At 41.1% G+C, this 25,774-nt stretch overlaps 1 protein-coding gene across 1 annotated transcript; it reads right to left on the bottom strand.

The window, feature by feature from the left end:
- LOC108601253 (dopamine D2-like receptor) lies at positions 1 to 24,738 on the bottom strand. The gene is given in 6 exon segments (XM_017989153.1): positions 1 to 1,944; positions 4,215 to 4,568; positions 4,645 to 4,783; positions 6,492 to 6,720; positions 6,809 to 7,041; positions 24,261 to 24,738. Coding segments are annotated over 6 exon segments (2,946 nt in total). The 3' UTR covers positions 1 to 431.
- Between the last annotated feature and the right edge of the window lie 1,036 nt (positions 24,739 to 25,774).

The following is a 25,774-nucleotide window of genomic DNA, read 5'->3' on the forward strand; positions in this document are numbered from 1 at the left end:
TTTAAATGGCCAGCATAAGTAAGCAAGTGTTTAAGCATGGAATATACTGCATGCCATGATGAAATGAAATGAAATGAAATGAAAATCCCAAAGCGAGCACAAACTAAATACGTCTTGAGAGCCACAATTAGTGCGCAGAGAATGATATGTTGGCGAGTAAGCTGCTCGGGCCGGCTAACAAGGGGGGTTAGGTGGCCTTTTGCGTTGGAATTGTGGATTAGATTGCGCTTGTGTTCGGTTGTCCAGACATTTCGAGCTCAATGGCATGCAAATTGAATTTGAAATTAATTAGAGACCTAAGCCACAAGCATACATACACATTTGCATACACATACACATACACATACATCTGCTAAGAGCTGGCATTGTGCATACGACACGTTGTGCGGTATACCACAGAGACTATTGTTAGGGAGATGAAGTGTGCGCCTTTATAAGTTGGCTGTTGATCCGCTGCCTAATGCATCACAGCTGCGCTTTAGCACACCGCTCTTGGAACGCTGCGTGCTCCGCACTTCCTCCATCTCAAAGCTGGCGCATTTGATGCGCGACGCCGCTGGCATGGCGTTCGATTTGGTTACCTTGGACAGCTTAATGGACGACTGTTATCTACTGGGCCGCCAGGCGCTGTTGCTCGAGTAACGGCAGAGCAACACCTTCTTGAAGGCCTGTCGAAACACCTTGTTGAATATGGTATAGAATATGGGATTCACCATCGAACTAGCGTAGCCCAGCCAGGTGACTACATCGAATACCCAATGGCTAATGCGCTCCTCACACTCCGCGCACACTGTGGGCAGCAGATTCAGCACAAAGAATGGCGACCAGAGTATGACAAATGTGAAGAACACCACACCCAGCACCTTGGTGGCCTTCTGCTCCAGACGTATGATGCGTCCGTGCCGCGATGAGTTTCGCGAGATGACGCTGGAGTTGCGCGAGTGATGCGAGCGCACTGTTTGCTGCCGCTGCAATAGGCAAGGCGAAGATTGCGGTGTGCGCGACTTACCGCCCTCGCCAGCAGTCTGATAGTTCATATTCTGATGACTGCGAAGCGTAGCGGAGCGACGTAGCGGCGTAGTCGATACCGTGCTGCTTGTCGTCTTAGTGGGTGTCAGCAGTAAAGAAGTGCGCACGCCGCCGAAGCTGCTGCCACGTCTGCGATGCCGAGTAGAGTCCCAGGTGACCACCGAGGCGGTCTTTGAGATGCTCAACTTGCGTCGACCAGGGCAAGGTGTTCCCGGTGCAGCCAAGTAGCCGCTGCCATCGCTCTGCACTGTCAGCAAGCTGCTTTGATGATGCGCCAAGTGTGGCGACAAAGTGTTGCTTGAAGTTGTGGCAGGCACGGTTCCGCTGCCTGCTGGACCCACACTGATGCTGGTGGTAAGTGAGGCCTTGTTGTTGCCATTGCTGCTGCTAAGCAACAGCTCCATTTCGCTGGGTGAGCTCGTCACGGCGGTGGTTGTGGTTGTGGTCACCTTAAAGGCGGACGATATGATCTTAACCTCAGCTGTCTTTACGCAACTCTGCAGTGGGCGATCTCCAAAGTAAGGGCAGGTGCAAACCGACGGTAGCTGCAGATAGTCGGAGGCATGGTTTGTACCAGAGGCAACACGGCAAAGCTTTTGCGGCTGCTCCAGCTCCGTATCCGAGTGACAGCCTTTGCTAATGGACGTCGATTTAGAGGGCTGCTCGCTTGCTTGCGTGTGCTCCTCATCCTCTCCGCCATCCTCCGCATCGTCCTGGCTTTCGTGTAGCGTGCGGTGTGTTGAGAAGAGCGCATTTTTCGGCAAGCTATTGTAGCGTTTACGGCGTCTTAAGGTGTCCTGTTCCTCATCCTCAGCGTCATCGTTCCCATCGCGGCTTTCACGCCCGGCAATGGCAGACGAAGCTCGTCGTCGCTTCTTATAAGCGCGTAGCCTTTGGGACAATTGTGATAGTGTACTAAAAGAAAGACAGAGAGAGAGAGAGAGAAAGGAATTTATATTTAAATTGATTTTAATTTGTTTGGAAATCAAGTCGTTTTTAATATCTTTAGCAGTGAGCTGTTTACTTGTGGGGCGAATACGTGAAATGCACACACGTCAGCTATTTTACAGTTTTACGCGTCTTTTTACGCTGGCTCATCCAGCTATGCGCTCACATTGCTTGCATTTTTTAATTAAAATTGCTCAGCCAATTGGCAAACAGAGCGCCTCCGTAAGTCTGTGTTGACTGAGAAAAACAACAACAGGAACAACAACAACAAAAAAGCTGCCAGTCCATCCAAATAAACAAACACACAGCCACATACATACAGACAGACAGACAGACAGACAGACCGACAAAGAGAGAGAAAGCGAAACTGTTGCAGCCACACGCTTTGTGGTCACCTGGCTTATGTATGCAGGAAAGTAGGCAACGATTTTTGTTTCCTGCTTTCGGTGTTTTTTCTTGCTTCTGGTTTCATTGTGTATTTGTGTATGTGTGTGTGATGTTTTTTTTTTTTTTTTTCTTGTTTACATTTGCCACAAAATGCGCTTTGTGGTTTGGTTTGTGTGGCGGCATTTTTTTATTGTTGCTCCCGTGTTGCCGTGGGCTTCACGTTTTTTCTTTTCTTAAGGCCCTTTTCATTGTTGTGCACTGAGTGTGCTCAGCTCATTTCAAATTCATTTTAATAAAGCACATGAATTTCAGCGCTGACTTTGCGGCTTTCTGCCTGCTACTGGTACGCAGGCCAGCAATTGTTTTTGTTGCGCATGCAAATGTTGCGGCAACCGCAACTTCGTTTGCCACGTCAAAGATCATCGCAACTGTAGCGCACAGCAGCTGGCTGCTAATGAAGTAGGCGTACTACTTGCTCCGTGCGTATTACGTGTTGCGCGTTGCGCGTTGCGCGTTGCAGAGGCAAGTGTCAGCTCATTATGCAACCTTGACGCTTTTGATTTGTTTGCCTGAGATACGCGCATAAATTAAGGCGACCGCTCTCAGCTCTCAAACGCTGCGGTTCCCGACAGCAGTTGCTCTGGTTGCGACACGACAACGACGTGAACTCATTATGCATTTTAAGTTAAACAATGCCTGGCAGCTGCCAAGACGAGTTTATTATTGTTCTCAGCCAACAAGAAATTTAACAGCTGCCAAGCCCATCAGCAATAATGGAACAATTGCAAGGCCAATGATTGAAATAGATTTCAATTTCCAGATTGCGTTGCAACATTAAGCATTGCGTGCTGCATAAAAAATCCATCAATCTTACGATTACACAAAATAACAGTTTAGAATGATTTGCTTTGATCTAAATAACAAATTCTTTAATAACTCATGCTTATGGACAAAAAAGTATCACATTTCTTGAATTTAATTATTTTTAAAACGTAATCTGTTAGCCTAGCGACTGTGTTAGTTGTTATTTTTGTTTTTCCTAAGCCATCTAGAGCAGTCGACAAAAATGCGAATTTTAATGAGCAAGTAATAAAAATCACTTGAGCAGTCACGCCCACTGTGCCACATAGCCTTCCAAATGCGGCGCCACAGTAAACAGAACAGAAAAAAGGCACAAAAAAGCGTTAACCAAAAAAAATTAATTATTACAAAAATTGCACAGCGTTTCTAAAGGACGAAGCACAATAAAAAGGCTCAACGCCACAACGAGCAGAAAGAAATGCAAAAGTAAACGAGGCGGCACACTGAAGAATACAAAAATAAGCACAACACAAAATAAAAGTACAAACTTGGCTTTTGATGCGGTCAAGCGTAAGGGCAGCAGAGGAAAGGGAAAATGTATTTTGGGCAACGTTAAAAAATAGAACAACAAAAAACACTGTTTGCTGCTATAGTTGCTGTTGTTATTGTTGGGCCTTTTGTCAGGTGCAAACCGAGCTAAGCTTGCTACTTTATTTCGTAAGGTGAGCAGCTGATACTAACTATGTGTTTATTGTAAGCACTGCTTAGCGGCTTAGGGCGAAACAATAATAGGTTCGATGTTCGATCAACAACTTGTGAGTCGCACTTATGCGCGCTCTCCAGAAACAATTAGCGCTCAATAAGTGGGTTTTAATGCAGCCCAGCAAGCACATGAGTCAGCAAGTATCCCTGCTAACTGGCAACTATTTATATAGCAAATATAAAAAATATGCATTGGCATAATCCATTTAGTTTGTTAATAAAAGTTTGTGAAGAGCACGCACTTGAAGTATTGAATTATTTTTTAAACAACTTGTGGGCTTACTTACCCATCACTTTGCTCGCCCAGTCGACTGCTGGCCAAAGAGTTTCGAGTGCTCTCACGTTCCATGCCCAGCGTTGTGCTTGATAGCCCCAGCTGCGCAATGGCCTGACTTCGCTTGGGCGACGTCTGTTGCAGGTAGCTGCTGCCGCTGCTGCCATGTGAATGTTGCTGTTGCAGTGCTGGAAATCGCTGTGGCGTGCTGGGATATGGTAAGTGATTCGAAATGGAAAATTCGGATTTGGTGGGTGACCCCGTTGTCGACGACGAGCCGGCCGACTCCAGTCCACGCGATAATTTCAGCATTTCCGCACCAAACTGATGCAGGGCTGTCATTGTTGTGGGCGTGGGCTCCGGTATGCTGCAAAATAAGTTGCAATTGCAATTGCAGTCGATTCCTAAGCAAGTTGAAGTTATTGCCACAGCTAGCTGCTTACCAAGTGTCAGGCAGCCACAGCTCATGATTATCCAATGTGCTCAGGTCAGTGTCTGTAGAGTTGGCCGAGTGAGCGTGCAGCGTGGACGAGGTAGCGTTCTGTCCTGGTTTCAGCAGTCTGCGCCAAGTGCAACGTCGCTCTAATATGTGCAAAAAAAAATGAAATAAAATAAATTGGTCAAACTACAGAAAATCACATACCAGCTATAAGCCAAATAAATGCGCTTACAAATTCACACACATATATTCAGACAACCGCCAGGCAAACTCAGCGCTACGTGCCTGCGCCATTTTTAGCTTCTTTGCAGCAGATTTAGCTTAAAATAACTGAGCACACACAATCACACACTCGCACACATAGCAAGAGAGAGTGAGAGAGACATGCTGTGATGGCCTCGCAGTGCGCTCCGCTCACATTGTCGATTAGCTATCAAATTCCCTGCACAGACTTCAACTGCATTGCAGCAGCAGCGGCAGCTAAGAGACCATTAAATAAGCTTAGTTTTATTTTTGTTAGCTCCCTCTACACTTATATATATGCAGTGCATATTCTAGTTATTGTTGACACTGTTTAACTTTTTTTTGTTGCATTGAGTGCCAACAGATCGATTGAATACTATTAAATGAGCATTTTTATTTATGCAAATTGAAATTGGTTGGCCAGCGATGAAACTGTTGGCGGATAAGTCTTTGAAACTTTAGTTTGTTTGACTTTTGACAGCAGCTATCATTAACATGAATCGCACTGTTTGAATTGCTGAAAATCCAATTTTTAAGCCTTTACTTTTAATGCCATAAGTATTATTATTAAAGCCTAACTTGTATTTTAAATTGTGTTGCAGTTTTAGCCTCCCCCAATGGGAATCCAATTAGATTACGAACAACATTTAGTATTATTGGTTGGGTTATTATATTTAAACAATTGGCATTGATTTTCAATTTGACTTATTCAACTCCATTCATCTATTCTCCCTTTTTTCATTATAAGTCCTTAGCATATAAACAATTGTTAAGCATTTAATTTAACTTTCGAACTAAAAGAGTTCCTAACTATTGGCATGCTGTCTCCCAATAGTTTCGCTTGCAACCAGCAGATAATATATATATCGAGCGAGGCAAAATATGCCATCACTCCCCAAAGCATTCCAAAACTTTCATTTTAAATTCCAATTGCCGGCGCTTAAAAGGCAGCTTCGGCCAAAGCCCCTACTGACAGCATGGCAGGATATTTGTGCGTGTGTGTGTGTGTGTGTGTATGTATGTGTGTGGCATGTACCAACAGAGCACTGAAATTAGCTATCAACACATATTCACACAATCACACGCATTCACACCGACACTCAAATTGAGCGCATGTAATTGTGATTGTATCTGTGTGTGTGTGTGTGTACTAACTGTCGAAGCTTGTCGTGTTGCCTTGCTGTGGATTAGCCATCTTTGCATATACAGTTCTGGCCTCATGCTGTCCCAATGTTTGCACAATGCTCAACAAACTGTTACATCACAGTCCTGTCTCTCTCTCTCGCTCTCTCCCTCTCTTTCGCTTTTAGCAAAACTGCAGTTCAAACGCAAAATTTCTAGACTGTTTCTCTCTTTTGGGCAAACATAAACAATTAAAAAAAAACTGCCAGAAATGATTAAAGTGTTCGAAAATTTGTAAAACATAAGCGCTTACAGCACGTTGACAAAAATTAGACCCTGGCTGCTCCGCACATTAAACGATTTTCAATTTCCTATTTAATGCGACTTTAGTTGGCTAAATTAAAGGCTTTTCAAGTTAGGCTGGCGCACGCAACAACTCATTTTAAGTGAACTTGCAATTTTGATTTAAATTTAAGGCCGACTTACCGAGTGCAGGCGTCTGTCCCAGCCAGCCGCTTGCCCAGCCAGGCGTAGCCGCTGATGTTGGCTGTCCACCACCCAAGTTTTGTCGTTGGCGCGCCAGCAGGCGCACAGTGAGACAGTAGGTGAGCAGCATTACGCCCAGGGGTATGTAAAAGCAGACAATAGAGCCCACAAGCTTGTAAACCGGATCCGGTATTTGGCAAGTGCCATTCACCAGCACCGATGCATGATCCTGCCAGCATAACAAAAAGGGCAAACAGCTTGAGTTTACAGCATCAGCTAGAGACAAAAACAAGCAGCAGCAGCAGCAGCAGGCTTACCTTAGAGTACATTAAGCTTAGCGGCAGGCTCATGGCAATGCTCAGCAACCAGACGAAGACAATCTTGAGCGTAACGCGACGTCGCGTCTTGTTGCGGCCAAAGCGCATGGGATAGCGCAGCGATAGATAACGATCCACGGAAATGGTGCACAAATGCATTATGCTGGCGGTGCAGAACAGCACGTCTAGGCAGATCCAGGTCAGGCAGTGCTCGGAGCCCAAGGGAAAGTAACCTGCAAGTAGTAAAGTGACTTTTATTAGCCGCCCAAGCTATAAATAACAATTGCTGTTGCACAAGAACACGAGCACCGGCACAGGCACAGGCACCAGCACCAGCGATTGCAATATTTTCCCAGCTAGCCCCAAAGGGTTTGCTATGTCTGACCAACTGTCGACTGGCAATTTGATTTGATATGCTTTCTTTTGCTCTTACTGCTGTTGGGCAAAATAGCCAAGTCATATTTCGTAGCCCCATTGGCCCACCTCACCTACGCCCTAGCAGCTTATGCAACATATTTGCCGCAGAGCCTAGACTCCATATGGAGCTCTGCGCTCGCTCTCTGTGCGCTGTGACTCTCTGTCTGGGCGCTTTCATCGTTTGGCACAGCTGCTGGACGCCATAACTCAGCGCAAGCAGCAAGGACAGCCACAGCATAAAAGTTGTACAGTTGTGCACAGCGAGCTTGAGTAAGGTTAATATGTGTGTTTGCTTTAATATGTCTGTGTCTGTGTGTGTGTGTGTGTGTGTGTGGCAAGATTTGTGGTTGGAATTTGGCTTGACATGAATTTTATATTGCATTGCATGTTGGACTTCTCTGAGATTTTTCTGTCTTTATAACTGAATTAATTAAGTTGACATATGTATGTACATCACAACAACTGTCCAACAGATTGGTCATAAATTATGCTTCAGTAACAGTTACAATTCTGAATTCAAGCATTTGTGAATCCATATTTGTTGACGCTGCTACAAAGTTGAAAACTTGTCTGCCTGACTCGGCAACAATTTGATTACACGACTTTGTAGCCTTTATGGGCCAACTGTTGCGCGCTGTCTTAAGATGGGACAGTGCGTTGTTTTCGGTCATAAAACAGACAAATTGCAGGTCAGCCCATAGTTGTCGCCGTCCGAATGTTAAGCAAATGGAGACGAGTGCAGGGTGTCGAATTAGATTGATTTGACGCGGATCTTAAAGCCGGAGCGAGCGCTTCACTTTAGGCTAACGCATTTAAAGTAACCTTATTTCATTCAAATAAAAAAGACGCAAGTTAAATTAAATCGGATGTGTTGAAGCTCAAAGCGCGCGCAGGCAAAGTTTTGTTTCCTTTAGGGCGCCCATTGTGCTATATGTGGGGTAATTCTAAAGACGCCGAAACACACAAAGGCGACCCGGCAAACTGCATGCCTGAGGTCTGAGATTGCTTAGGACCCGTGGGGCTATGTTACGCATTTATTTGTATTTCGATATTTCTTTTCTTCAACATGCTTAGAACAGGCTGCTCTTTGTTTTGTATGCTTTGCTAAAAGTACAAAAAAAAAAGTAAAACACATTTCAACTTACAAATGCGAAACAAATTTCAAACAAAAGCGCAAAAGTTGCCAGAGATTTATTTATTATTTTTTTTATTTTTGTTTGCTTATGTATGTGTGTGTGTGTGTGTTTGGATATGCGCGTTTTGTTTTGCATACTTTGGGGAGCAGCAAGAGTTAAACGCTCATAAAAACTAAACTTGGGACACACACACACTGTAAGTATAACTGTAGCTGTAGCTGTAACTGTAACTTGGCACCCAAAAATGACTTTGTAAATGCGTTTAACTTATTTAATTTGTTGCAAGTTTCAGCGTGCCCAAAGCGCTGAATGGCAAGTTAACAAAAATGACTTTGTTATTTGTCAAATGAACTGACAGACATTTTGGCGCAAACAAAACCCAAAAATAAATTAAGCAGAGTAGCGTGAGCTCGTGAGGAAAAGAGAGGTGAAGCTGGCTTATAATGCTTCTAACTGTTGTTATTTAGTTTTCTCTTTCTCTTTTGCTTTCCTTGCTTTTTTTTCCGTTGCTGCTTATGACAACATAAGCTGTTGTCTGACGCGGCAGCCCTTTACACCCGCCGCACCACCAACAGCAACAGCAACAGCAACAGCAACAACAACGAAAACAACATCAAATATTTGCACACTTTTCTGCGTTAGCAAACAGAGTTGTGTGCAGCGCCCAAAACGTGCAACTGGCGTAGCGTGAATGAGCAAAGATTCAGAAAATATAACGACAATTGTATGCACTACACTTAAGAGGTTATATAAATTGCCATTTAACTGCTCATAGAATATAAAGATACATATTGTATATTTGAGATATGCAATTGCTTAGCTATTGCTTACCCAGCCATCTAATAATCAAAGTGCCCAGCGTGCGGATATAAGCAAATGATTTATGAATGTTTCACAGCCAACGGTTCACATATATATGTACATACATATATACAAACATTGTTTTGTCTGCGCGCGTGTGCGTGTGTGTGTGTGTATTTTCTTTATTTTGTTGCTGCTGTTATTATTGCAAGGCATCGATTTCAATTTGAGTTTCGTAGCGAACAATTGTATACATTTGGTAAAATGTTTGCTTTAGACAATGAATGATGGCTCAAAGGATTGACTCTAATTGGCTAAATGAAATTTATTTATTTTATTTATTACTATGCCAAGCGCCACAGAGAAAGCTACGACTTATAAATTGCAAATTATGGAATTGTCCCAAAAGATACTCCATGCATACTTTACCAGAATTGAAAAGCAATCAACAATCGAGCAACAAATAACTGACAACAAATGTATACATAAAACTTGTTGATGTCTTTCAACGTTCGATACAATGCATGTTTACATGTGCCAGCTAAAGTAAATAAAATCAAAATATAAAATCATTGTGCGACAATTGAAAAATATTTTTATGATAAGTCAAAGCCCTAAATTTCTTGGAACCAATGTTCGCTGTCACGCACATTTGCCGGCACTGCGGGTTAACGACTGCCAACAATAACAATTTCAATAAAAAATGAATATCATGTACATATACAAATACATATATATATACGAGTATATATGTATGCGTGTGTTTTTTGAAGCGAAATTTCATTTTTATTTCTTTGGCATATGACAGCTACTTAGGTCGTGGGTCCCCCTGTTCAGCTTGAATAGACAGCTGGCAGACAAGCTGGATATTGTACAGTGTGGCCAGCTAAGGCAGCTTGAATTAGCAATTTAATAACACTTGACATTGTTTACATTTTCGCATTTTGGCTACACTGTGCACTGACAGCTTCAAAATGATAACCTGAGGGTAAGGCAAATGTTTGTCAACCGACGAGAACTGTTAACACTCACACACACATGCGTACAGATGATGATGATTGTTTGTATGTAATCTTTTGCTTTCTGCCTAATAATCAATCATATAAAGTGTTGTCTGCTTTAGAGCACGCGTTTTAAAACTTTTCGTATAATTGGCTCTGCCTGCTGTTTATATGGGTATTTTTGTTTGCGTCTGCTGCTCTCTCCCCCCCGCTGCTGTTTGCATGTGTGTATTTGTATCTGTGCGATACCCGCGGCGCTTGTTGACATGTTGTCACCTCTGCTGTCAGCAAATTTATGAGACGACATGACCTGCTACCTGCTCTCACTCACTCCTCATCTGCCACTTTCATTCTGCATCCCAGTTTCTATATTCATACACACTCATACATGCACGCAATTGTATTTTTTGACTTTTAGCACATCTGCATAAAAATATCATTTTCATTTAAAGCACTACGTTGACATATTTGCATGCATATGCATATAAATGTTTGTTTGCACACACACACACACACACACACACACATAAACAAATATGTATCTTCTTCAGTCTATACTATATGTACTTGTTTTTATAGCTGACCCCCATTAGATGAATTTTATATTTTTCACATGTATTTTGCTTTTTCTCTTCATTTTTTTTTGTTTCTTTTTTTGGCTGTCAACACAAAATCTGAATGTGCATGTTAACACTGCTGTTGCCATTGTTTTGCTCATGTTGCTGTTGCGTTTGCTGTTAATGTTGTTCCGAGCTTGTTTCTGTGGTCATATATTTGCGCTGTAATGCCCCCAATGGCAAGTCTCCAAAGGTCTCAAATATTTTTGCAATTCTAAGTATAATACCAATTATATAAATATGTATAAGTAAGCTCATTGCTGTTCAAATTCAATTCCAATTTCTAAAAAATATTCTTATTCTAAATATCCATGTAAAATCGAATAAACTTCGTATTGAAAGTAGTCAGATTATTATCAACTTATCAACAACATTAGGTTGTCTCCTAATAATCTAAATATTTGCGTTAACAGTAGGATGAGAGACCAAGAGACAAATGAATTAGCTAGATAGACTTGGTTAGATTGACAACTAGTCGTACTCACGATCTAGATATTCATTCTGCAACACTGAGCAACTGAAATGCAAATGTATAGGACGCTGAGCTAGTTGCTTTGATTACTACGTAGAATGTTGACGATTGCGTTGCGTAATGTGCAGCATGTGTATTGAATGCTTTGTCAAACACAGTCAATCTATCGATTGCGCTAAGTTCAAAGAACGTTATACTCTTAGCTGACAGTGATAGAAAAAAGTAAAGTGACAAAGCCACTAGTATAAGCTAAAAGTCTAACAGCAATGCAAAGTACAAACAGCCTGGCAAAGCACATGCTAGCGATACACACGGAAGCAAAAGACATTTGCATTATTGCTACTCCCCGCTGTGTCTCTCTCTCTCTCTCTCTGTGTGTGTGCTCACCTGTGCTGCTGCTGCACAGCAAAGCGAATTGAAAACGAAAGTCAAGTGCCAAGCAGCGTCGAACGACATTTTTTGCTCGTAGATGCCTGGCTGAGTCAAATTGCGTGAAATTTTGCATAAAAACAAATGGAAGAAAATGGAAGAAAAATGGCAAATGAGTTCAAAGCCAAATAGTGCACAAAGGAGTGCAAAGCAGCAAAGATGGCACAAGGACATGCCCCCCACACACACACATACACAAACACACACACATATGCTTAGGAGCGCACGAGTTCCCCCTAAGGCAGCTTCGGTTTGGTTTTCTAATAGCTTTCGATTTCCGCTTGACTGTGGGCAGCCTTGGCAGCCATCGCTTTAGCCATTCAACAATCAACTAACCATTCAACCACCATCTATAGCAGCGGAGCGGCAGCAGCAGTAAAGGCAGCATGACTAAACTGATGGCAGCCATCGCGAAGCAAAAGTCCATTAAATAGTTTACTTTATGCATGGCAGGCACATTTCGCCCCATAGTTATTTATTTGATTTGCCGTCCATTTGCTGCGGATGATGACGATGATGATGATGAACCCGTCAAAAGGATAAACCAACTCAACAGCCATAAGCAACAGCAATAACAATAACAAACACATTAACAGACTGCAGACAAAGGCTCAAGCTCAAGTTAGTGAAGACACTCTATAGGGTGTATTAGGGAGTACATGAAAATCAAGCGAATATGTTAAAAAAAAAATCTATTTATGTTTTAATGAGCTCAAGCATATTACTCTAATCTTAATTGTTTATCAACACTTTTTTAATGAAAGTGTTGGGTATTTAAATACCTCACTTATCCTTAGCACGCATTATACATGCATTTATGTATTTATCTAAGCAACACACAGCACGTGTTCGATGTGTGTGTGTGTGAGAGTGTGCTTCTTTTTTTATGCGGTTTGCTGATGTTATGTTGATGCACGTAGTTGCGGCATGTTCCGCTTGGGCTTTGAGTTCATGTCCTTATGCGCGTCCTGCCAGTTGTGCGGAAGTGTCTATCATATGCATGTTAATAGCTTTCACAAACCTAAGATTTTCATGTGTGTGTGTGTGTTTCTGTGCGTTGAGTTTGTAGCTAAGTTTTAGCCGTTAGATAGAAGTTGAGCAGAAGTTGAAGTGTCTCATTGGGGAAAATACTTTGCGTTTTTCTAGCTACATACTTAGTTCACCTTGTGTGTATTGCCTTGGGCACACAATTTAATTAAAGCGCCAGTAAATTTAAGCATAAATTCAATTATAATTTAAAGCTCTGTTTAGATCCGCTTTTCAATTTTTTAAGTGCATATTTACATATCTGGCCAGTGAATAAATAGACCTGCAGCCGTGGGTTCCCCAAATAAATATTTATTTTGTTTGTTTTATTTTTTCACTTCAGAAAATCGAATCGCTAAGCAAATATACATACAATGCGGATGAGCACAAAACAAATGAAAAATTCGAGCTCAAGTAAGATACAGTTTGAAAACACATCACGAACTTTTAAAACAGCACTTTCTAAACAAACAAGTGGACGCAATAAAGTTGAGCGCAATCAACTTTTGTATACACTTTACTAGGGCATCGCAGTAAACACTCGCGCTACTCACTAACACACACGAGGCTCGTTTTTGCTGAAGCGTAAACAGCGGCTGTGCCAACTGTCTCCACAAAAAAAAATATTGGCGAATTACTTAGGAAATAGGAGAACTTACATATAAAATTTTGTTGCTCTAGCTCTTACAGTCTCTGAGATAGACAGACTTGACTTTATCGACTCAGTTTATCTTGCTAATCAAAAAAATATATACTTTATGGGGTCCGACTCCACAACTTCATAATACTCTTTTCCATTTAATATGAAAATGGTAAATTGTAAAAAAACCAATCGAGAGAAAGAAGCTAAAATTCTGTCATTTACTTAAATACACTTTTTTAATTGTATTAGTCCCGTTGTAATTGTTATGATTCTTTGTGTCGCAGTTAAAAAACTTCCCCTTTTTAACATGCATTCGCTTTTCCGTATTTACATCCTTTTATTTTCCTCCTTTTGGCTGTTGTTCGCATACATATTTTTTTTAAATATTTACCAACGCTTGCTGTCCTTTGTTGTTTTTTGTGTTGGCATTATTAACGCTTCGCTTAATGTGAGCACCTAGCTGGGATTGTCTGCAGGATTGCTTTCCCTCTCTCTCTCTCTCTCTTTCTGTCTTTCACTTAACCGCTTAATACTTGCTCATTTGTGCCTGAACTTTTGATCCAATGACAATTGAAAATTCCCTTTGTATATGTGTGTGTTGCATTTAATGTTAAGTGCTTCGATTGCTATAAGTGTTGCTCCCCAAGCCCGCATTTAAGGCAACCAGCTTGAACTGCTTTAAAAGCAGCACTGTCATTAACTTGAGCGCTCTCTCGATCTGTGCCTCGCGCACAATGACATGGGAAAGGAAACTGTACTAAAAGCTTACACAAATTGCTTTGCTACCGTTGCCTCATTATGCGCCATTTGAACAATTTCATTCAGCTCATTGTTTGTCTATTACAAGAGCTTTTCCTATGAACGTTGTTTTAGCTGTATGTGTGTCTGTTGGCGGCAAAGTTCTCAAATGGATTACAAAGCACTTGCTCTATACCTTCTACTAACGCCTTATGCCATTGCCTTTGCGTTTGCCTTTGCGCTCACTTTCAGTTTCAATTTTGTGCTACAGTTTGCCTTTCGGCTGCATTTTGCAAAAGTTATTGCAACTTTGTTTAAATAGCAGTCAGCTTGGCTGCTCTGTAAGCTGCTTCAAACTTATTGATGAGCATTCAACATTTTTAGTTTGCCCAAGTTGTTGCGAAACTTTGCAAAAAACTTAGCAAGTAAACAGCAAATTATTGAAAAGAAGAAAAATTCCCCACGTACATTGCTGGCAATTAGGCAAACTGTAAAATGCGCAGTGCAGCTAATTGATTAATATTAATGACATTGCCATGAACTTTAAAAACCAATTTGTTCATAGCTTGTAGCAATAAACAATTACTGAGCCTGCAAATAAAAGGTTTCTGCTTTAACTGTTTACATTGACCAATATCAAAAGCAAATCGAATTTGTCAAGGCAACCAATTGCCGCTGGCTAAGAGCAGCAGTTCATTTAGCATATTTCCTTTAAACAATTTGTAAATACAACCACAACAAAAGCAAGCATAAACAACAATAGCAATAACCAAACAAAAATAATACAAACTTTTCGTTATGAACCCAAAAAGGTTATAGTCAAAGCCTTGTCCCACACAGCATATTTTTCTTGTTTCTTGGTATTGTTTGTCGTCCTTCTTTGCACACCGTAATAAAATATTATTACAGAATACTGACGCCAACGAGGCGTGCGACATGTGAGTCCTGCCATAACCGGCAACAACAAGCTCTGCCAGCCATATTTCAAATTTTTGCAACCGAACCATGCATTGATAAATTCATTTGCACTGTGTGTGTGTGTGTGAGTGTGAGTGTGTAACAGTTGCGCCTTAAATGTGTTATATATCGCACCTATAAATACTGCCAAGTACCGCCATATCAGACTCTCCGATCGGGTAGGCCTATGAAAGCTAGCGTCAGCAAAAACAACAATTTATGCCCTTCGCAATATGAGCAGGGCAAATATGTTGAAAAATACTTTTGCTGTGTATTTATATATTTTTAAAGAAGGCACATGTCCGGTAGGCAAATAATGAACCTTGTGTAGTCAGAGCTCCCTAACGATAGGTATCATCAACTCTTCACTAAAATATCACTGACAATAATGCATGCTTTGCCAATTTTGTATCTTGTAATTTATTCCTGCTTACAATTATGAAATAATGATTTATATTGACATTTAGCTCTATTATAGGGTTAACAAAATTGCAAATAATAATATTTTTCCCCTCCAAACATATTATTTAATATTGTGTCATATAAGTTAAAGTTGAGTGATTTTTATTTACTCTCTGCTGGATCCTCCATACCAGGGTATTGGGAATACTACTAATTTTTGGCTTTCAAAAAACATAAAAATAGTTAATTAATTCGTTAAATAATGAAAAAAACTAAAGCCAGTACCAACTTGTTGAAATATATTTCGAAGAATATCAGGTAAAATTTATTCCGGATTATCCAGAAAAAGGCTAACAATATAACGAGAAAGCGCCTTCTCCTGAAACCCGCGACTTTAAAAAGACATGCCACCGTTGTACTTAAAATACAACAATCGATAATAAGTATTTAAAACGTTTTGTCGTGGTCTAAGCTCAAATACTTGATGCAAGTAAAAACTATTCCCTTTTCAGTGGCTTTTACATAGTTTATGCAATAATTTTGTCGAATTACTTGACTAGGCTTTGCAATTTGTGCTGAAAAGTCTTGCAACTGAAGAATGCAACAGCTACAGTATTTTATTATTTGGTTGGCAAATGTCTCGAGACCACAGAAAGCTTTGGACAAGTTTTAGCAAAGTGCAAATGAAGTGCAGGCTTTTAAGTACTTTTCAATTGCCACATTTTGGATTAAAAGAAATGAAACTTTTCGCATAATTCACACAATGCGTTAGCACACATTTGACAACAGACACACACACACACAGAAAACGTTGAGCTTTTAACTGGTTTGGCTTTGAGCTTGAAGGACGCGCGTACGCGTATGAATGGGCTTGTTGTTAAAAATAGTACGAGCGTATGAGCCATTAGGCTAATATTGTACAAGAATAAAACACAAGACCTTGTCAGCCGGTCTTAGTTTATAAATACAGCTTTATGCATAATTCAAGCGATTTTGTGAAGAGCCGCTTTACAGCGGTTGTGCCGCAAATAAAAAGCCTTACAAATTCATAGGACGCGCTAAAAATAACTAAGAATACCATTGATTTTCCTATTACAAAAGTCTGTTCTTATTAAAAATCCAGAAAGCTGCGTCAAAGCGTTTTAAATATTTGGCCCACGCCATGGAATATACTAGAATTAGCATTAAAAGCAGAATTGCTGCAATTAATGCTGGCACATAGGTAAGTGGCAACGCTTGTGGCACGTGTGAGCGATTTGCATATTTGCTGATGCGTCAATTGCATGCAACATAAGTATGGTGTTTGCTAATTTTGTTGTTCAATTTGAGTCAGCAACTGCTGTCGACGTGCGCACTGCGCAGCTGAAATAATCAAATCAAAATGAAAATTACATACCCGACATATAGCAGTATGCTAAATATGTGTGTTTAAGCTCAGCAGAGCATTTATTATTGCTGTTGGTCTTATATGTATAACAGCATTGTTGTAGCTTGTTGTCGTTGTTGTTTGCTTGGCTGCTTGTGCAACATTTTTCATAAAGTCCAAAAACAAAAAAAAGTGTGCAAAACAAACAAACTAGTCAAGAGTGGGCAACTAGCCGAGCACACATGTTGTGCTGTGTCAATTTAATTAAATGAAAATTGCAGTTGTTCGTGCCACACAATCGAAATGGTGAGCTACATATACAGCTACATATCCATTTAAAATAGAATATATATTTATATTTATTTATTTGCAGCAAATCACTTTGATTGAGCTTTAGAAGTCGTACAATTAGTGTTGCAGTTGGCTTTGAATTTAATAAAACTGATGTACATAGCATAAGCATTCATCATAATCAAACTTTTAGAGATTTGCCTAAGCTGCAATCTTATTTTCTGCCATTTACCCAAACGCCCATTAGGCGCTCCTTCTGCTGCTGCTGCTGGCTGCTGCTTGGCCAATGCGCACTTCATTTATCAGACTTTGACACTGACAGCATACGACAGTCCAGTTTTACTCTTTGAATTGATTAACGACTTGAAGCCAAAAGCATAAACCAGCAAGAAAAGAAAGTAGCAGAAAGTTTCGTGACGAGCCCTGCTGTCCACTAGCTAGCTAGCTAGCTGGCAGCAGTGTCAACTCATATTTCAGTCGGTGTAACGCCATACAAATGCAGGACAACAAATTCAAATGAAATGTCACATTCTATTTGCGTATTTGTGTCTGGTGCCAACCAAAAACCAAAAAAAAAATAATAAAATAACCCAAAAAAAAGGAAAGCAACGTATTTGCGTGACAAGCGCGTTGACAGTCAACAAGCAAAGATACTCACACGCATACGCATGCACACACAAACACACACACACACAGACTGTTGCGAGCACGTGCTTGTTCGAGCGCTATACACGGCGTATGCGTAATATAGCATACATGAGTCAATTGCTCAGCTGACAGCACGTGAGTCACGCTCAATGCTGCCATAAATAATTATAGACAGAACACAGCGCGCTGATAAAAATTAAATAGGATGCCAGGCACGTTTTGGTCTTACAGCTGGCAAAAGGCATTTTTAAGCCTAAGCTTGGGTTAGAGTCTGGACTGCTTGTGTGTTCTTTTTTAGGAGAATTTTTGCAGCTGCTTGTAAATATTTAACAGCCATTTATGCAGAGTCTCCAATGAAGACGTGCACAAATTGGAATTATTGCCGCCATGACTCTCGATTAGTGGCGTTAAATTACCAAAAGCTGTCCTGCTGGCCAGCTGGCCTGCTGGCTAGCTATAACAGGTAAAGCCGCTTTTGCCTTCCTTTCCTTGTCGTTGTTAGCTGCGTTACGTTATAGCTGCCACTTTATTTTGTTGCTTGTTATCATTTAATATCCTGTCTCTTAAGTGGAGCCAGGCCAAGGCTAGTGCTGTTGACAGCAATTTGTTTCAGAGGCCCGCATGGCGTACACTTTATGTATAGCCCACATTTGCAGTAGCGCTTTAACCTTTTAATAATTCACAACAATTAATTAACTTGGTCTTTTCATAAGCTAAGTGCAGCGGCCAACAATAGTTGACAATTCAATAAGCAGCTGGACAAAGCAGCTGTCAGCTACAATCCTTCAATTTGTATATTTGCCGTGACAAATGCGGCAAGGTAAAGGACAGCTAAGCAAAAGCAATAAAAACTGCAGCATACTTTTTGCCGCGCACACAATAGAAAGACAAAGTGCTTTGCAGTTGGCTTTGCACGCGCATCCCCCCCGCCCCGTAGACCACACTACCCTTGGCGCTAACTTGACGTAATTTTCGCACTACTTGCAACGCCAGCGCGGCAGTTACATAAATAACACGCCACTTACTCTGCGCTTTGCGCTGAAAATGAACTTGCGGCAGCTCCACTGCCTGAGAGCATGAAAAGTGCTTAAGGATTAAAGCAACGGTCACGGGACCGACTGTCGCATTGACATCGTCAAGTCAGAGTTGTCCTTTATTAAATATTCAATTGACAATTGTTGGCAGGCGCAACGAGTGGTTACTATTAAAAATGCAGTGCTTAATCCATTAGTATTACACGCAACGAAGAAATAACAATAATAAGTTCCGACTAACGTATGCCACATGCCGCATAATGTAAACAACGTGGTCGTCTGTGGCAGCCAGTGGTAACGGGGTCAAGCCTCACTAAAGCTACAACGCCCACAAGCTGCATGCAAAACAATCGATATTTAAATAATTACAAAGACCTTGTACTGGTGCTGGCACTACACACACACACACACACACACACACACACGTACACAGATGCAGTTGAAATAATTTATAAAAGTGCATTTGCAACTTCCGCCTGCGCCTTAAGCTTTAATTTGCCTCACAGCTATCTATCTGACTGCCACAGCAGCAAGTTCAATTTGTAGCAAGGTCGGCTGCAATTGGTAATCGCTTTGATTGCTGGCGCTGCATAATAATTTTACATAAAAAACTGTTTAAATTTAAAGTGCGATATGTTCATAACGCCAACGCCAACGCCATACGAAACGCTTTCAAATGCTGCAATAATAAACGTTAGCGTGTCCCTCAGTTAGTCAAACAGTCCCATACGTAAGTATAACTGTTATCTCACACCCTGAGTGTGAGTCTGAGCCATTTGCCTAACAGTAGTTGACACAAAGCCAAATACAAGTGTGACTATCTTAAGCACACATGCTAGCACACACACACACACGCACACACATATACAGATATATTCATATAAATGTTTGTGCCGACTTAGGCGCATGGCTGGACTCAATTGCTCTGGCATTGACTGTCAAGGTAAACCAAATAGTGTCTCTGTCTCGGTCTTGGTCTTGGGTCTTGGGTCTTAGTTGTTTGCGTCCTCAGGACTTGTTCTTGAGCTTGAGCTGCAGCTAGTGCTGCATAGCTGTCACTGCTGAAGTCCTTTCTCGTCTGTGGTTTGCCGTCTGCCATGTCCTCTGCCTTGACTTGTCTCTTTGGCTTGCTATGTTTATTTTGAGTTCGGCCATGTCTACCGGCTGTTTGTCAGTTTACCTGTGGCTTTGTCTGTCCGCTGGTTCTTGCCTATCTCAATCTGCCTGGCCCCGTCGCTTTCTCAATTTATAGCCTTGTTCCTTTTACCAGCTTATAAGTGTATAACTTGTCTGTTTGCCTGCTGGCCCCCCAGCTATTTGCCATTTACTCAAGTCTCAATTCCTAGTCAAATATTATTTAGCTAATAGCTGCCAACATTTGTTAATATTATTTGAATAATAATTACAAGGCAATAAACTAAGACACACCCAAGTACTTCAAATGCTCTTGTTAAAGTCTATAATTTTCTATGGGATTTCGCAAGCAAATCCGCATTTAAATGCTAAGATCTGAGAGCTGAGAGCTGGACCCAACCCAGAGCACTCACAATCCATTTTTGGCCAACAACACAATATGCTGCCTGCAGGCATTAATGAAAAATTGAATGTCTAAAGCTCCCCTCGGAGCGCAGCTGCTTGATTTACAACTTTATTTGTAAACGGATGCAAAACACTTAACAGCTGAAAAGGACTTAGCATTGGCAATGAGCGCAACATATGCAAAACGGCATTGGCTTTAAGCTGCAAAACGCAAAACTAAAACGGAAAAACCCGCGTGCCGGTTACGGCAAACTAAACGAAAAGTGGAAAAGCGCACAACGAATAACGAACAACGTGAAGCGAAAAGAAAAAGCGTTGTCAACGCGCAGCGCAGTCAAGCGTAAGATGCCCGCACCTTCTACAGCAGGCAGCCGGCAGGGGCATGTGGATGGGACAGCGGACTGGCGCTGGCTGGAGGGCCAACTTGATTGATGTGTGTGTGTGCTTGAATGTGTATGTGTGAGACAGCATCTGCTGCTAGCTAAAGGGCGCACAAAAGCCTGACCGCAACAGCCAAAATACCAAAACAAAACAACAACAGCAAAAAAAAGAGATATGCCCAAAATAAAGGGCACACTGATTGTCAGCAAGGGTTAGGGCCACGCCTAAAAGGCGGCCTTTTACACTGATGGTATTTTAAAAGCAATAACAACAACACCAACAGTTGGGAAATAAAGGCGACTTCATTACGTGCAGCTCACCACGGTGTGGGTGAAGTAATGCAGACCAAAAATTAATTGGCTGCTCCTCGCCCCAATAGAAGAAGGGACGAACAGGCAGACAGACAGACGGACGACCAGAAAACTGCCTGATGTGTCTGCTGGCTGACCTTCATTTTCCACTGGCATGCACGTGTCAATTTTGTCCACAGCAGCCATAACTCAGCTCACCTCAGAGGACCAGACGAAGCAAAGCTTAAAGATTTATCATAAAGTCAAGCAGACAGTGCCTAAGCAAAGTAAAAACTTCATCAAAGTTTTTGGTATTAGATTACGGCGCGTTTATCTATGAAATGAATAGCGTAATTCTAATGGGCGTATGCTCCACTACAAGAGCAAAAGCAACAACAACAACGACAGTAGCAATTGTAGCGCAAGTCAAGGAGACAACACATGGACTTCCCATAGCTTTTGTTTCAAGCAGCAGCAGCAATAGCAATTCCCTCAAGTGTCGTGTTGCCTACACACTTTTTCCTTATATCTCTATCTCTCTTGTGCTCTTGTATCTCATTCTGCTTTGTGTGCGTGTCGCAGCTTAAGCGCTTAAAATGCTTTTTGACAACAGCAATAAGAGCAAGAAACAAATGATAAATTTGTTTTATCCCATTTGCTATTGCTCTAAGTGTACTTTATGCAATTTGCTTATATTATTGTTGTTGTTGCTGATCCTGAGACACGCGCCTACGCATTACTGCTACTATTACGGTCTAAAGCGCAAGTACAGCTTGAAGCTGTTGTGAGATTTTATTGCCACGACTGGCGGCTAAAATCACAACGCTGCCAATTTGCGCTCAATTAATTATGCTGTCGCGTATTTTTTCCAGCTTTTTGTGCTTTTATTATTTGTGGCTCTACTTTTTATTGGTGGTTGCCTTTATGTTCATCATTCCCTTGCTGCTGCTGTTGTGATTGTTGTTGTTGTTGTTGTTGTTGTTGTTGTTGTTGCTTTTGGCTTTATTTATTATGCTACAAAACAATTTGGGACTGACGCTTTTGCGGACAATTTTTTCGCATTTACTTAAAAATTCAGTAGATGACATGTAAATTATTTTCATGTAATTCAATTTGTTGTTTTCGCCACTGTAAAGGGAAACGTGGCACATCTTAACGTGCGCCATTAATTGCGTTTACAGTTATTAATTAACTGGCGTTTTATGCAGCTTTTTAAATAAAATTAATTATGTAATCAAAATTTATCACTACCCACCCAAGCCAACAATGAGTTGTTGCGTGTGTGTGCTTGGCAGCTCACCGCAGGAGGCACATGGCAAGCAAGCTTGTGTTAATAAATAAAATGCAATTCCTTTATATTTAAATTGCTTTGTATGCTGATTCATTGGGATGTTAAAAGCCTTCAGTTAATATTATTGTTATTGCACTCAAATGAATGTCAAAGCGTTAAAATATTTATATTATAAGCAGCTTGTGAATATTTATTATATGTTGCGTCTTCAACAAAGCGTAACAGCGTTGAAAATAAAGCTTTTATGAACATTTAATTAATGTATATGCATAAAAATACATTTGTATACACTTTAAGCATATGGTTGTATCTTCAAATGATATTGGTTGGTATTAAAAATTCAGACCACTAAGTTTGCATTTGCATTGTATTAAAAAATGATCAATAATTTAAAGCTTTATTTTAGAGTTTATCGCTATTATGTTGCTTTGAAGGACGGAAAGTCAATTAAAATAATTTTCTTTGCATTTTTATGCATAGCGAAATATTTAATTAAAATGTTCACCAATTAAAATTCCCTCTGGCCCTAACTAATTTTATGCTCTAAGCATCCATTTCGAGTGCATTGAAAGAAATTTCAAAAAGATTTGTACAAGTAAATAAAATATTTCAAACATTTTGTGCACTTGTTAGCATAGTTATATGTACGGGTTGTTTGCTTTGTCGGCAACAAGCTTTGCCTTGACTCTAAACTCAAATCCAAAGGCTGCATTCAAAAGCTGCCTACAACATTTTTGTGGGGTTGCAGCTAAAAACTGGCGTTAAGTCGGTTTTTGTCTATTTTTCTCTGCTTTTTTCTGTGCTGCATGCAGTATTTTTCACACTTGATATAACGGGCTGCCATTTGTTTGCGCAGCAGGCACGCCCACAATCACAAACACACACCCATATGCACTTTGTAAAGCCATTTGGCAAGTTTTTGTGAGTCTGTATACATATGAGTGAGCAGGTGTGCCTGTATGTGTGTGTGTGTGTGTGTGTGGTGCTTATGGGTAATGGCTCCCAAAGCGCACAAACAAAACTGTCAACATCGTTGCTAGCAGCTGCTTGGACTCTTCCCGTTCCTCTCGGCTCAGTTTTTGCCTTTTACGTTTGCTCCCTCTGTCATTTTGCCGACTGTGGCTCGAAGGCAGCTTCAAAGGCACTTGGCTCGTTTGCCGCGTCTAATGCAATTTTTATGCTGCACTAAAGCTAAAAATGCTTCCGTTTGTTTTACGCGCTCTGGCACTCGTACTTTTTGCATTGTTTCTTTGGCTTTGCGCCCCGAAAGCCGTAACAACAAAAGCGTTTGCGTTTATTAAATTATTTGCCTCTTTATCTTCCTCTCTCTCTCTCTCTCTCTCTCTATCTTTCTTTCGCTCGTTGCCTGTCTGTCGTATCAGCTTTAATGCTGGCTTATGTTAGAACGCTTTGATCGAAATAGCTGGTGCATAATGCAATCGACAAGGCGTTGTACGTCTTTTGCCGGCTCCCGCATTGACAGGCAGCTTCATTAGACGTACACCACACCACGCCACGCCGAGCCACGCAACTTGTCAGCGGCAGCCCAGCGCGATGCTTGCGGATGCCCAAGGCTTGGGCTTTGTGGCCAGGCCAACACTGATTGGCAGACAGTAGTAGACGCAGCGTGCGTTAACGTGCATTGTTATGCTCTAATAACCGAGCAGTTTGCTTTAACATCCATTCATGCAGCAGACGAGTCAACAATAGTCAACAGGATGCACGAGATCCGGTATGAAAATACTGTTCCCATTTAAATTGACATACTTTAAAATTCGTAATAATAAATTTCAAATCAGTTGCAGTTCGTTCTCTTGACGCAAAACTATGCGTGCATTCAATTCTCACACGTAACTGCCTTACAGCTGAGCACGTTGTAATGGCTGCCAGTTCATTATGCTGGAAGCCTTTTCATTGAATGCCAGCAAGCAAAGGCGTTTTTGTAAACTGAAGCTATATCAAAGACTACTTACCCTTGACGAGCGTTAGTATCCCCAGCGGCATGACCAATATGGCGACCATTAAATCCGTTATTGCCAGCGACATTAGAAAGTAGTTGGTGACATTCTGCAGGCGGCGCTCCCATGCAATAGCCAGACAGACCAAAATGTTGCCGGCTGCGGTACCAAAGACCAACACAAGTGCTAATAATGCCCAGTAGTTATTGGCATCAAATGGCGACACTATGCTCTCTGCTGTTGTTGAAATAATTCCTGTTATTGTTGTTGTGGTTGTTGTTGTCGCTGCCGCTGCTGCTGCTGCGGCTGATACTGCTGTTGGTGCTACGCTGCTTAGATTCCAAATGGCCAGCTGTCCCTCGCTGAAGTTGCCTGCTGCCGGTTGTTGCCATAGCTCCAGCAGCTGCTCCACACTAGAGCCATCATCCTCATCAGTTTCAGCCGTGCTACTGCCATCTATATAGCTAAGCGCTGCATATACATCCTCTTCCATGTTTGCAGCTCCGAGCTTTCGTTTACTTTGATTGCACTCTATTCGAGTCGAATATGTTGCTGTTGTTGCTCTTGTTGTTGTGGCAGTTGCATACTAATTAGCCAGCGCTTATGCAGTGGAGGTAAAAACTTTTTTACTTGGCCAATCCCAATTGCCGACTGCGAAATTGGGGGAAATGCCGCTGCGGAAATGAGCACTAAGAATGGGGAACGTGAAAATTTTACACGTACTTAAGTTGCATTGCCTGCAGCTTCAACTGTGCGTCAACGACAGACGAACGGATATTGGTGGCAAACATTTTACGCTACAAAATTGCCGGAAGTATTTGCTGGAAAGAGAAAAACTATTTCAGTTTATACATATGTATGAATAATAAAACTATAACAAATAAAATTATAATTGCAATCAACTTGCAACTAGTAGATCCCTTAATCCCAATTGGGATTGAATTACATATATAAAATAGATAGAAGATATTAATTTACAACTTTATAGTCAAATGTGCTTTTAATATAATTAACAAAATAAATTTATGGACACACTAAATGCTGTAAATTAATACAATAATAATAATTACGTTCATCGTTAGTTTGTGATTGAATTTCCATCCAATTGGAATATTCAATTTAATAAATTGTGGGTCAAGCCTGAGTTACCTTGTTCATCAAATTAATTGAGGCATTTTAAGTAAATATTGCTCAAATCAAAAGACCACTAAACCACAATAATTTTATCCAATAAACAAACACGGATTCGCAATGCTTTAAATTTATTACCCAACAACAACAACAATATGTAAGTAAATAACAACAGACAAACAAACAAGCTAAACCGCTAGAACATTAGATAACTTTCCTTCAGTTTTTGGCAGGCTGACTGACTCTAACCACGAGAGTATTCGCATGTGTGTGTGTGTGTGTGTGTGATCAACACTCCATAAATAGCCAGCGGATAACAAGCCACAACAACAATGACATAACAATTCATACACTCAATGAGCATGGAGAGCAAACGGAGCAGCGCTCGATGAGACTCA

Source organism: Drosophila busckii, chromosome 3R, assembly GCF_011750605.1.
Source record: "Drosophila busckii strain San Diego stock center, stock number 13000-0081.31 chromosome 3R, ASM1175060v1, whole genome shotgun sequence".
NCBI classification, from domain to species: Eukaryota; Metazoa; Arthropoda; class Insecta; order Diptera; family Drosophilidae; genus Drosophila; species Drosophila busckii.